General features: G+C 44.1%; 1 protein-coding gene across 4 annotated transcripts in view; it reads right to left on the reverse strand.

Moving 5' to 3' along the window:
- The window catches only part of FKBP15 (FKBP prolyl isomerase family member 15), a 58,465-nt gene that overhangs the window by 4,099 nt on the left and 40,630 nt on the right, over positions 1-13,736 (reverse strand). For 3 of the 4 annotated variants that reach the window (XM_055427608.2, XM_055427606.2, XM_055427609.2), the window contains 8 exons: positions 12,870-12,972; positions 7,819-7,990; positions 5,751-5,887; positions 3,958-4,113; positions 3,079-3,231; positions 1,990-2,112; positions 1,133-1,240; positions 193-836 (listed from right to left, as the gene is read on the reverse strand). In XM_055427608.2, the coding sequence (XP_055283583.2) occupies positions 193-836; positions 1,133-1,240; positions 1,990-2,112; positions 3,079-3,231; positions 3,958-4,113; positions 5,751-5,887; positions 7,819-7,990; positions 12,870-12,972 (1,596 nt within the window). The remainder of the gene's footprint in view (positions 1-192; positions 837-1,132; positions 1,241-1,989; positions 2,113-3,078; positions 3,232-3,957; positions 4,114-5,750; positions 5,888-7,818; positions 7,991-12,869; positions 12,973-13,736) is intronic. The other variant, XM_055427607.2, reaches the window with a different exon arrangement.

Here is a 13,736-nt window from a genome sequence, read left to right on the forward strand (position 1 = left end):
AAAACCAACTCCACCTTCCCTCCCACACTCCCACAGAGCCTATTACGTGGTAGGTACTGAATAAATACCGAATAAATGAATGAGTGAATCAGCCAGCCAGCCAGTCTCTGAGGATGAATCACCCACCCTGGAAAAACTGCAGACAACCTCCACAGGCAGCTGCCTGCTCCTCAAACTGCTCAGGGGACACACCTGGGATGCTGAGAGCAGTGTTCAGATCCAGGTGCTGCTCCTACGGCTGCTGAAGCTGCCTCTGTGCTACACGGTTCCTGGGAGGGAGCAGCCGAGCTCGTGACATCCCTGTCTTCCTGGAGCTCTGAAGGCTGAGGCTCTCCTCCTGGACTTTCAGGCCCCACGGCCAGTGGGTCCACCTTCTCGGGGTCCGAGGTTGGGGACAGTCTTGTGGAGCTTTCTTCCTCCCTGACATGGGCGTCTCCCAGTGCTTCCTCGCCCTCAGATTCCACAGCTACTGGGCCTGGAGGACTGGGGGGAATTGAAGTTGGGGGCCCCAGAGCTCTTCGGGAGGGGAGACAAGCCAGTTTGGGAGGGTCCAAACATTCTTTTATCTCTGAGCTCGCCTCTGTTTCTGAGGGCTCCCCTTCCCTTCTTGGTGTGTCATCCTGGGGAGTGGGACAGCCCTGAGGAGACAGTGGGGCATCTTCCTGGGCCACCCGCTCCGCCAGCACTGTGGGGGCCTCCCGCCTGTCCCCATCTAGGGGTGCCTGAGACTGTCCCGGAGGGCTCCGAGGCTGCGCCTCGTCTTCTTCCTCCTCCTCTTCATTGCTGCTCTCTCCTTTCTCTTGCTCGTGTTGGTTTAACAGCTGAAGGGTCACCATCTATTCAAAAGCCAACAAGGAGGAAAGGATCATTGGCCAGAAATGGAGGCACTCCTAGTTCTTCAGTCCCTATTAACACAATTGGCCATTGAGTTCAAGTAACTCTGTTGTTCTGTTTGTTATTTTTCAGTACAAATGCCTTTGTTTCTTCCTCTCAAAAGAACGCTGCCCGTATCTGTACAGACATCCTAGTTACTGATCAACAATCTGGAATAATTTTTCACTCAGGATCCTCTGGACGGCACTTAAGCAATGAGATACCCATCTCAATGAAACAAATGACAAACTGGCTGTACCTTGATGGTGTTCATGATGGTCCCCAGAATGGTCCTGCCATTGTAAGACTCCTCCAGCTCAAACTCTCCCCGCAAGGAGTGAAACACCTGGTTCATAATCTTCTTGACCTGCGCGACCACATGAGGAGAGAGAAACAGTATCAAAACGTATGCTGCCAAAGTCAAGTGACTAAGGGATGCATGTAAATTCCGGAGAGGGACTTCTCTCGGGCGGCTCAGTAGCTAAGACTGGGCTCCCAGCACAGGTGGCTCGGGCTCCCTTCCTGGTCAGGGAATGAGATATCACATGCCACACCAAAGACTCAGCACGGCCAAATAAATTAGATGTTAGATAAATAAATTCCAGAGAGAGGTCTGGAAGGCTTAAATGAAGCGCTCTGAGGACTCTGCAGTGGGACACGGTTGGTCAGGAACTGAGACTCCGACGGCCGACATTGTGGAGAGGACAATGTTGAATAATGAGCAGCACTTGACAGAAGGGCTCTAGGAAGGACGGGTAAGCTGTGGCGTGTATGCTTAAGACTCTCAAAGATGGCTCACTGATGCCACCCTCCCATTGAGGCCACCACTGGAGCTGCCACAGGCTACGAGGATTAGTGGCCAGAAGAGGCTGGCACGCTCCCCACTCCTCTCCTGTGACTTAGAAACATTTCCCTCATCTGTCAAGACCTCAGAATGGGGCTTTCTCTGGGCTTTGCCACCAAAGAGACAGGTTCCAATGGGTTAACTCTGATTTAAGTCAGATGGTGGTGGATCGGAAAACAAGCTAACGACACAACACGCTGACAGACAAAAGTTCTTTCTGAAGGCCTGCTATGCATACGCGATTGCCCTACAGGACACAGTTCACGTCTCACCTTTTCTGCGGGGTCAGCAGCAGTGGCTTCGGCCCCAGACACCTGGGCCTTGCTCTCTAGGTCCTTGATGCACTGTGCGCTTTGCTCTCTCAGGGATGTGACTTGGGCCTGGAGGGCTGAACACTGCAAAAATGAACAGACTGTGGCTGTGGCCTGGGAACCTGGACTTCCAGGTGAAGGTCAGGAAGCCCAGGAGGAGGAGGAGCATCCGGAGCTTTAAGTGTCAACCTCACGTCGGCTTGCTGCCATCCACACCCCTCCACCCCCACCCCAGGCCTGCTGACCCAGAGCACTCCATTTCCTCATCACTCAGTCCCAACTCACCACTTCATCTCCTCTTTCCCAACAAGGTCACTTGCCTTGTTCCTAATTAGGTCAAGAATATGATGAAAAACGGGAGGAAGGGTCTGATAACCCCAGTCACACAGACATATGAACGGTCACCACCAACACTGCCTTCCTCATCTCGGAGTGGAAGATTTTCAACTGGATACTTTAACTGACCTCCAGACATGAGGACTTCCATACATGGTGGTAAGCCATCCCTCCTTCTCGTTCTCATTTTATGCCAGATGATCCCACCACACCTGTGCTCCAACCCGTCTCAGGGTCTTTGCCCAGAACACCTGCGGCCTTCCCCACCTCATCAAAGCTCCTTGTCCCTCTTGGCTCTGCTCCCCTGCGCACTTCCTCTTCTGGGCCTCACAGCATTTAATGCTTATCTTTGTTTCTCGGTCTCCCTTTCTTGATTGTGAGACTCCTGAGGAGTGTTCTTTGTAAGCCTTTTCCCTAACACAGTGCCTAAAACACAACTGGCACTCAATAAGTATTTGCTTAATAAATGAAGGATCAAATTATAATGGAAAACATAGTCCAGAACATCAATGCTGCTTTTTCTTTTTCTAGGTCACTGACCTGTCATCCCAAATAAGTACATGAAATATTACTGATCAACTGGAGAGCTGAACAAGTATGATTCTGTTTTCAAAAGTGATTAATATCTTTCGGGTACAAAAGGATCTACAAGACTTGAACAACCTGTTTGCCTGAAATTGCCCGGGCTGCCTAAGTCCAAGGGAAAACACTCACCTTCTCCTCCAGCTGGAGCAGCTGCTGCTGACTGGCATCTCTCTGTGTGCACACCTCCTGGTACTGCTGCAGGTGTTCATTCTTGGCAGAGGCCAACAGCTGCTCACACTTGGCTTCCCACTGGGTCTGCAGCTCAGCTTGTACTAGAGACAGCTGCCAAGAGAAAGTAATCACTGTATCCTGGGGGCGTCTAATTGCATCTTGGGAAACCCCATCTTTAACAAGGCAAAAAAGTTAAGAGCCCAGATTTAGCAGAGAAACAACCATCTGGAAGACCTTGGTTGTCAGGACTCTAAAAGATACTACAACCAGATAAAGAGGTGACTGTCTATAGACAGGTCCCCAGGGCCATAATATGATCATACTTTTCAGGATCTGGACCCTTAGACCTTTTTAAATAGAAGAAACTCTTATTTCTCTCCAAAATTCCACAGATGATCAAATGGAGGACACCAATTCACTCTAACTAAAGAATATACAACATATAAACATGAATGCAGAAACTTACAAAAAGAAAGCCTGCTGTCAAATGACTAGAGATTAGCTGTGGCCGCCACTACCCTTGATTTCCCCGCCTCTTTGACTAAATAAGTCCCTTCTTTCCTAGGACAATGCCTGAAGGACGGTGTCTGGTGGGTGAGGACTTTGGCCTTGTCATGTTTGGAAAACTTTTTGCCTTCATGTTTTACTTATAATAAGATTTTCACTAAGCTTTAAAAAAGAAGATTCTCCATTTGACTCCTGGCTCTTCCACCTTTGTCCAAAGTTAGAGCATCAACTATGAGAAATGTCATCTGAAAGGATCAAGAAGAAACTAGAAGCTTTTCTGAGTCCTTCGTGCCTCCCTTTTATTTCCAAAGTGCTTCAGTGTCCCATTACCTGCTCTGCAGCTGCTTGGTCGGTGGACAACCGAGCCTTCTTCAAGAGCTGTCGAAGTTTGTCCAATTCCTCCTGGTGTGATTTGCGAATTTCGTCTATCTCCTCCTCAGCCTGGCAGCGCTCTTGAGCTGACTTCTTTTTCCTTTCTGAGAGGTTCTTAGGAACAAGAGAACCGTCATCAGCTCTAGTTGTTTGAAGAAGATAAATAGAGATGGTGATGGTGGTGGTAGTTATTAACATCACTGGGTCTTTCGTTAATGAAAACAATTCATTTTTTCAGTTTAATTTTCCTAATGTGTTTAACATTCTCGACTACTGGCAGGAAAAAAAAAATAACTGCGACAAAAAGAAGGTAAACTAGAAGAGCTTTATCTACCACTGTGTTAAGAGATGAGGAACATCTGAACGGTGGTAGGTGTATAGGGAAATAAGATACTTTCACAATCTGCTGGTAAGAAAGTCACAATTCTGTGACAGGACCTTCAAAATACATACACACACCAAGAAATTATACAAATTAGACTTCATTTTAAGGAAGCAGTAGATCATAAAGATGATCTGTTACAAGGATGGTCACTGTAAGAGTATCGAGAACCATGAAAAATTGAAACAGCACTCAAAATCAGAAAGAACTTTTTTAAAAAAACCTGATAAAATTATGGAAGAAACAAAGCACAGACCAAGATTTATCCTCTAAAAGGGCAGTAGGCCAAAAGGGCTTTACTAGAGAGTTTTATTAAAAGCTCAGAAACAGGCCACTCTTTTCATATCTAAACTGTACCAAAATATAGAAAAAGACAGAAATGTTCCCAATTTGTTCAAAGGGGTTAGTATTATCCTAGTGTTAAATTTATAAAATAACAAAAGATACCACTAAATAAGGTTAAAAAACATCAAACTAGAAAAATATTTGTAACATCTATAACTGACAAAGGATTAGCACTTTAATAGTGTTTATAAGAGAGGAAATACAAATAGGTGTTAAATATATTAAAGCTCTACTACTAACAAAAATACACCTAAAGACAAGCATATTTCACCTCTCATGAAAGATTGTAAAAATTTATACAGGCAGAGTTGGAAGAATAATGGAGAAACAGGCTTGCTTACACAGTGCTAGAAATGTAAGCTAACAAACTCTTTAGGATAATCTGGCGATATTTATTTTAAAAATTTAAATGTTGAGAATTTTCTCTGATGCAGCAATTCAAATTCAAGCAATCCATTTCATGGAAATGCTCAAATGAATTTGCAAAAAAAGTTATATAGTACAAAGATATCCACAAAAGCAATGTTTGAAACAGTGAAAAGTTAGAAACATAAATATCCATCAACAGGTGAATAGTTAAATGTAATTATGGTACAGCCTTGCAGCAGCCAACTATGCAGTAGTTACAAAGAATTAGAAAGCTCTCGTTCTTATTAGTATAATGGCCACAACACAATCTTTAAAGTATTAAATATAGTCACATTATTATTAAAATGTTATCAGTGTACACATATGTATATACACATACTTTATACATACACATATGCGTGCTATGTGCGTATATATATTATACACAAAGAAAACAATCTGGAAGAATAATCATGCATTTTTTTATAGTTCTTGCCTCTAGTGTAGACAAGAGAAGAACATAAATTTCATTTCTTATTTTATATTTTTCTGTATTATTTATATGTTATAGTGAGCACACGCTACAGTACTTTTTAAAAGGAAAATAAAAATGTTTATCAAACAGCCCACCCTGGCCACCTGGGTACAACAGAGAAACTTCAGATGAAGAGCTTACCTTTTCCAGAGACTCCTTCTCAGTTCGCAGGTCAGTCAGCTCCTCCTCCAGGGAGGTCACCCTGAGTTCCAGCTGTCTCCGGCTTTGCTTTTCACTCTTGAATTTGAACTGCACTTGCTGGGAGGTTTCTTGGAGCTCTGAGATATGACAGCACAAAGACTTGGCTGTAGAACCAGAGCTGCCGTGGGCTGTATGGCATCCTGACAGCTCCTTCAAAACTGCGTTCTCTCACCTTCCAACCCTCCCACATGAGCCTCTTCCACTCACTTCTTCCAGCATCGCCTCACTGACCGCAACAGGCTTATCAAGCCATAAACTGACTCACTGACTTCCACACCCATCCATATTTATCTCCGTACCTACAGGTCACCTCCGACACACACAAAATGGAAGAGAAGTGTACCAAGCAGTCAGAGATCACCCCTGAAATGTATCAGTCCTTCAATTCCATGTCGGTCATCATCTCAACACACTGGACTCAACACATTGAGATCTTTGTTTACTAGTGGTCCAGGCCCTTTCTCGATGCCTGGTAAGATATTCTCAACTTTCTTGGTAGCTGGGACATTCCATCAATAGTCTGTTTTCTAAACATTCCTTCTCAAATAAAGCTATTTGGAATATTTCTTTAAAATGTAATATATCAAACAACAAGGTCCTACTGGATGGCACAGAGGGATATCTGTGCCATAGGGGTAATATCCCTATGATAAACCATAATGGAAATGATTTTTTAAAAAGAATATATATATATATGTATAACTGAATCACTCTGGTATATAGTAGTAATTAACACAATACTGTAAAACATTGTAAATCAACTATACTTCAATAAGAAAATAGTAACAATTTTAAAAATGTAATGCATCAAAATTAATTTTGTTGGAAAACTTTTGAGACCTTTATGGTACCCTTAAGGTAACTGTCACAGGGTACCGTGAAAACAGGAAAGAAGATATCAGTATGACATTCGAATCTCAGATTTTCCCTCAAGTTTGCTCAACTGATGCTCTAAGAAGGAAAGGATTTATCTTCAAGGTGTCACTTCACCAACTGACATCAGTGTTTCTTAGCTTTCTTTTTGGGCAAGTGAATTTTGTTTCTCCCTAAAGCTGCTGCTGTTCCTGCCATACCTGACCCGCCGGTCCCACCTGTGCCTTCCGTTTATTGTTACACAAGGTGGTGGATGAAGCAACACGCCAGTCTTCACGAATCTGCTTCTCACCGTGTCTCCAGCAGCACCTTTGTGCCAGGCACTGAACTAGTACTAAGGGAAGGGCTTTACAAAGATGAGCAAGGCACCATTTTTGCCCTTCAGAGGCTTGCATTATAGAAGGGAAGGCAGACACACAAGTAGTGCTGATCAAAGGCTAACTCTGAAAATGGCCATAATGATGCACTCAGAGATGCCAGATTTTAAAGGAGATCAAATATTCCAGGGGCAAACAGGAGGGTGATGTTTCTGGAAGCGGCAGTTTCTGGAGAGGACTGCAGGTAAATCTTGGTGATGGCAGGCACACCCCAAGTCCGGAGAACAGTACTGACAAAAAGCAAGAGAGACACAGGGTGTGCGGAAGCAGCACGCTGGCTAGCATGCCCAGAGCTACGATGAACTAAGCAACATAACAGGAAACAAGCTGAGGTGGAGGGGCCTTGAGAGCCAGGCTGAAAGACTGCAATCCATCCTCTAGGAAAGAGGCAACCGATGCAGGAAGCACCTTCTTAAGCCTGTACCGAGTCACAAGTTAGAGGAACCCCTCAGTTAGATTAGTCACAAGTTAGATTATCTCTTCAAGGCCTATGAGGCCAATCCTAAGTACCAAAGATACTGAACACTTGACCAAACAAAGCAGAACTGTGGCCACTGAGTGGCCACTAAATGGATGGTCAGTTCTCTTGTCATCATTTATGTCAAACAATCACGTAGGTTTATACTGCTTCACCTTAATTTTTGGCTTAATCCTTCATAACCTTCATGAGCCTTCTGTCAAATGGACCGAGAGGAAGGAAACAGTGTAACTCCTTACGTTTATTTGGTCACAGTCCCAGCCCCTCCGCAAGGCCATACCTGAGAGCTCTGCCTGCAGCTGGCCGAGCTGACCCCTGAGGAGCTCTGCCTCCTTCCTGCTCTCTGTGAGCTGGACTTGCAGCTCTGTTTCTCTCTTTTGCTGGGCCGTCATTTTCAGGTGCAGATGACAGACCTGTGCAGTGGCAGCAGCTAGCTCCTCCGTCACCTTGGCCTGAAAAGCGACAAAGCATGACATCACTTTAAACGTGGTGATGCCCCAGCCTCACACACTGTGCTGGCTGAACTGCTGGGAAGAGAGCTAAGGCCACCTTCAACCTGCACTGAGTCAAAATCAAGCCCTCAAATGTGCAAGGTCTCTGACCTGGGAATTACCTTGTAAAAATAGTATTCCTGCCATTTTCTAGTTTTCCTATGAAGAACAATCTTTTTTTAAAAAGAAGAAGAAAAGAGTATTTTAAATTTTAAATTGAATGCTTTTGATGGCAATCCACCTCTCAGTCTATAACTTCTCCTGAGCACTGTGCTACTAATAGTACTATAAACATCAGTCACGTCAGAGTAACCGTGTTGGGGGTTCTTGGAAGCACAGCGGTAATAAAAGAAAGAACCACTCCAACTTCTTTGACTGCTCAATGCATTTTAAATGGTGCTTGTACTGGCCAAACAGGAGCTAGATATTCTCAAGTAACATTCGATGAAGCCAAAATGACACCTTGGAAAAATCAGCTACTATGTTTTGTGTATTAAGGGTGATGATGAAAACAAAAGGATGGTCAGTGAAAAGGAATGGTAAACAAATGACAAATCCCACATTCATTGCACCTGAACTGATAAGCTCCTGTAAAAAACAGAAGAAATCAGATGACAGGAAAGGCAGTGCGTGATGGCTCTGACGGTCGTGACTTCTGGACAGCAGGGTGTATCTGGGGTTGGACCATCTTTCCATATTGCATTGCTGCCACCATGACTCCTCCCTAGACCACTGTCCTTCACGTGCATTTCTACTGCTGTCTACTTTCTTGGTGTCACTTGTCCCTTCTCAGGGTTGTCACTGTACCCACCTCAGTTTTAAACTTTATTCCAAAGCCTTAATCAGTTTTCTAGCTTACATTTAAATTCTGATGTTTTGGCTCTCTTAAAGGTAGAGGAAATAAATGCTACACAAAGTAAAAAGAAATAGGCTATGAATGAGCATCTGAGTGTCCACGGGCAAAGGCTCTCTCTCTGACCAAACTTCAAGTCAGGGCCTCAGAGCGCTCAGCCTTGGTCTCCCCACCCCAACTTTGGCCTGACCAGCCCAGTTTTAGCAAGAATCCTGCTGTGTCAGTTTAGAGAGACTCTCTACCCCGATAACTGATCACAGCTCTTCATCCCAACCTTTGGTATCTAAGTCCTTGGCCTGTCATTAACAAGAATCCCCCTTCCTATGATTCTCCTCTTAGTAATTTTCTATCCACTGACCCTCTCACTCTGCTCCGTGGCTGTAAATCCCCTGCTTGCTCTCTTGCCCTTATTGTGTTTAGAGTTGAGCTGAATCTTTCATACCTATTGCAGTAGTCTTTTGATTTTTGGCTATGCCTTGTGACTTGTGGGATCTCAGTTCCCCAACCAGAGATTGAACTCAGGCCGCAGCAGTAAAATCCCAGAAACCTAACCCCGAGGCCACCACAGAACTCCCATCTATAGCAACAGTCTTGAACAAAAGTCTCCCTTACAGTTTTAGTAAGCGTCAGAATAAATTTTTTAACAACATCCTTCAGAGTGAGCTCTAAGATACTTATTTTTGCTGTTCACCAGCCTTACGTTTTCATCTGTTAAACACAGAGGACAATGGCAGCTTGAATTTCCAGACAGAAGAGGGTTTTCATCTGCCACAAGTGGAATAAAAGTTTTACTCACTGTCCTGTCCCAAATGGCCTGGTAGAAACTGAACTAACACAATGCTCAGAGAGCTCCATATTCATCATAGCTCCAGAATTCACTAATATCAGAGTGAAGACCATTCACATAGCACCTCGGAGCTGCCAAGACCACAGGAAGGGACAAATTCCAGAGGAGAGGCAGTGCTCACTCTCACCAAGAATAAACAGAATGGAAGATCACTCAAAAGCTCTTGACTCAGGCCCTAATAGAGAAAGGCCTCTTACAAGCAAGAAAAGTAATACTGTCTCCCAAACACACACAAAGCGAAAACCGTGACGGAATGAATGATATGTATAAAAATTATCTTTGAGTGTGGGGCTTCCCAGGTGGCTCAGTGGTAAAGAATCCACCTGCCAATGCAGGAGATGCAGGAGACGTGGGTTTGATCCCTCAGTCAGGAAGATCCCTCGGGAATAGGAGATGGCAACCCATTTCAGTCTTCTTGCCTGGAAAATCCCATGGACTGCGGAGCCGGGCAGGCTACAGTCCGTGGGTCTGCAAAGAGTCTGAGCACAAGGGCATCTCTGAGTGGGAGGACTGTTTGTGAGTTACGTTTTACGCCTGCTTATCTGTATTTCCTGGAAGAAACAGATGCAACGTTTGTAATCAGAAAGAAATGTGTGAACACATATAAATTTATACACGTATGTACATCTGTGAGCACATGTGTGTGGGTGTATATTTAATCGTGACTGTTTTAAGTGAGGGTCTGCAATATCAAGTGAGAAAGGAAAATATCCAAAACCTACACAGTGGATACGACAGCTCCCTGGTTCACACCTGGGATCAAATTCCACTGCTGACATGGAGAGCAGGGAAAAGAAAGCCACGACAAGAAAGAACCAAGAATTCAGAAAAATGAGGGGAAAAGCATTCGGGATAGGAGGAGGAACATGGTACCAAAGAAAGATGGCCATCAGGCAAAGGAGAAAGGCACAGCTGGCTGCAGGTGAGACCCCAGGCAAGTCTTTTACTCCACCTGGGCCTCAGCTCACTCTTCTGGAAAAGAATATCAAACTAGATAAACTGTCACTGCTCTCCAGTTTTAACCATTATTCCATGGTTTTATGTGGGAATATCAATACTGCCGTAGAGAAAAATAATTTCATTTACCAAATATTCACTGAGCATATAACCATAGGTTTCTGAACTGTGCTTGCAGGCACAGAAGTACCTCCAGGCATGGAAGGACCTTGATTATTTCCATTTACGAGGAGAGATATCACAGGGAAGACTCTCAAGTAAGAAATGGATCAAAAGAAAAATGGGAGTCAAGGCTTGAAAAGTTTTACTGGAATAAAGGAGACCAATTGAAGCATGTAAATGGTACCTGACTCATCAAGAATATCTCCTGATATTTAGCCTAGGAGATGTCCTCAAACAGATCTGTGTAAAGCATGGTGCCTAGGACCGAGGAGGCGTTTGACAGGTGAAGAGGGTGGCAGAGGATGAGATGGTTCGACAGCATCACTGATTCAATGGACATGAGTTTGAGCAAATTCCAGGAGACAGTAAAGGACAGGGAAGCCTGGTGCTCCAGCCCATGGAGTCACAGTCAGACATGACTGAGCGACCGAGCAACAACAGGCGGTACTGTTTTTGTCATTATCACTGCCGTTTAGGCTGTTATAAGTAGAGCACTGACCGGGTTCATGTATTGTACCGGACACTTTTGGAGTTTATCAATAAACATTTGGGTGCGTTAGTTAGCTAATTCCAGGCACTGGCAAGTTATCACCTGCAGGTCAAACTGGCTTGCTGTCTATGTTTGTGAATGAAGTTTGACTGGAATACATACGCACATGCACACATACCACTGATACTCAGCATGGGAGTCGCACAGTGAGCTTGCTAAAAACACAGGTGTGGCAGCTGCCACCCCCACAGACTGTGGCAGAAGAGATCACTGAGGGGAGCAGTGCCCCCTCCCTGGCTGTGTCTCAGAGTCGAGGGGGCTTTTTAAAAGCTCAGATTCAGATCTCAGCTGGAAGTGCTGGATTAGAATTTCAAGGTGAAGCTTACACATATATGTTTTTGATCAAGCTCCCTAAGTGATTTTGAGGCTGCCAAACCAGTATTTGGGAACCACTGATCTAGAACAAGTTATGTAAATCAATCACAGACCTGAATATTAGTTAACAGCCACAACAAACAAGATATGTGGGTGCCTTGTTAGGAAAGAGAAAGCAAATAAAAGAAGATGAAAGAGAAATAGTAAAAAAGTAGACTTCATGGGGAGTGGGGATCCAGGCTTTGGGACTCAGCCACGACAAAGAAAAGGCGGTGTCAAGTAGCAATGGGAAAGATTCAGGGTCAAGACTGGACTGGGCAAAACACTGCTTATCTGTGGATAAGGTGTCCACTTTTAAATTATTATTATTATTACTTGACTGGATACTAGCTAAGAGAACATAAACAATAACAGCAATGAGACCCAAGAAAGGAATCCTTGTCATTACCAGAATGTGAAAAAGTGTGTAAAGTTATAAAGTACATCCTACTTAACTTTTCATGTTTTACAAAAATATTCAAATACAAAATATAAGCTACTTCTTAAACCTCTGCGAAAACAGCAGATGAAGGGCTGCGTTCTCCCAGCTGATGAGGGAGAGGCCAAACAGGAAGGAACTCATTCCAGATACACAGTGTCCCTGCAGCAAACGTCGGAGGCACGGGGCTTCCAGACCAGCCTCCTCAACCCAGACCCTCAGCAGCCTTCCTCGCAGCTGCTTCAGAAACACGTCCAAATACATAATACTGAGATGACTGAAGTCAAACAACAGCACTTTAAAACGCTCTGGCAGACACAGATGAAGGATTGCTTACTTAAACAATCTCAAACTGCTCAATAAATATGTGTTACGTGGCGTAACAGAAACTGTTGCTGATTTTTTCAGAATAGGATTCCTTTCTAATAAACTGTGTTAATCCTCACCTTAACCAAATTACTAAGACCAGTGATTGCTTCTGAGTCAACTAACTGTAATGTATTTAAAAAACAGAAATCTGGATGGTGGATATATTAGAAACCTGCTGGGAGATTTCTAGTTCTCTTCCCGACAATGGCAAAAATTCTGCTCAAAAGCAGCCTGGTGAGTACGTACAGAGGACACACTCCTTGGCTCTACACATCCTCCCTTGGGCTTTTCTCTCCCCAGTTTCTTTACCTTCTCTTGCTCAGCATGCAAAACTCTTGCCTGTGTGTTTTCTGTGGCAGTTTGAAGTGAGTTGTTCCTCTTCTCCATCATCAGGTTACTCTGCTCAACATACCTGTGAAATAAACAGGGAAAAAGAAAACATGTATCAGGCGCTCCAAGCACAGCAGGTACAACCCAATATACAGTCAGAGCGCTGCTCTGTTCCTTCATCAGCAACAGTCTGAAAGCATTTTCTTTTCCTAAGATGTGCAGTAATCAAGTTTGGAGGCAGGAACCTGGGCCAGGGGTGAATTGCTTTGAATGTGCAGAATGAAGAGGAGAGGAATTCGAACAGGTGTAGTGAGGGGAAATGAGAGAAGAGATAGGAAGATGAAGGCTGCAAGGAAGGAAGAAAAGAAAACAAAACCAATTCCCTCCCCTCCTCCATGTGGGAAATAAGGGACACTGAACAAAAGAAATATGGAAAACGGTATTTTTAAAATGAAATGCTATATGCTGTGACATGTTCCCCTGACCACTCCGCCAAAATTCTTTTTCAGAAGGATCTAGAAAAATTATACAGTGCTAGGGTTTATGTGGAAATCTGTGAAGTTCTGGTTGATAAAACAGAGTCAGCCCACACAGAGACAGAAGAGCTGACATTAGAGTTTTCCAGGCATTAACACTGCTTTTACAGATGAGGAAACTAGAGCCAGAAGGAATAAATAAAATGCCCAAAGCCACAGAACAAGTGAAGAGCAGAGCATGGACTCAAACACAGGTCTGTGTTCTGTCGCAGCCTCCTGAGCCCTCTCTCCTGAAATCCCTCTTAGTCACCAAGGAGTAATTCATACAACAGGCAGGAAACAGAGAAGAGCAGAAACAAACATAAACTCC

Source organism: Moschus berezovskii, chromosome 7 (genome assembly GCF_049115385.1).
Source record: "Moschus berezovskii isolate FMDL1 chromosome 7, NW_MosBer_1.0, whole genome shotgun sequence".
NCBI classification, from domain to species: domain Eukaryota; kingdom Metazoa; phylum Chordata; class Mammalia; order Artiodactyla; family Moschidae; genus Moschus; species Moschus berezovskii.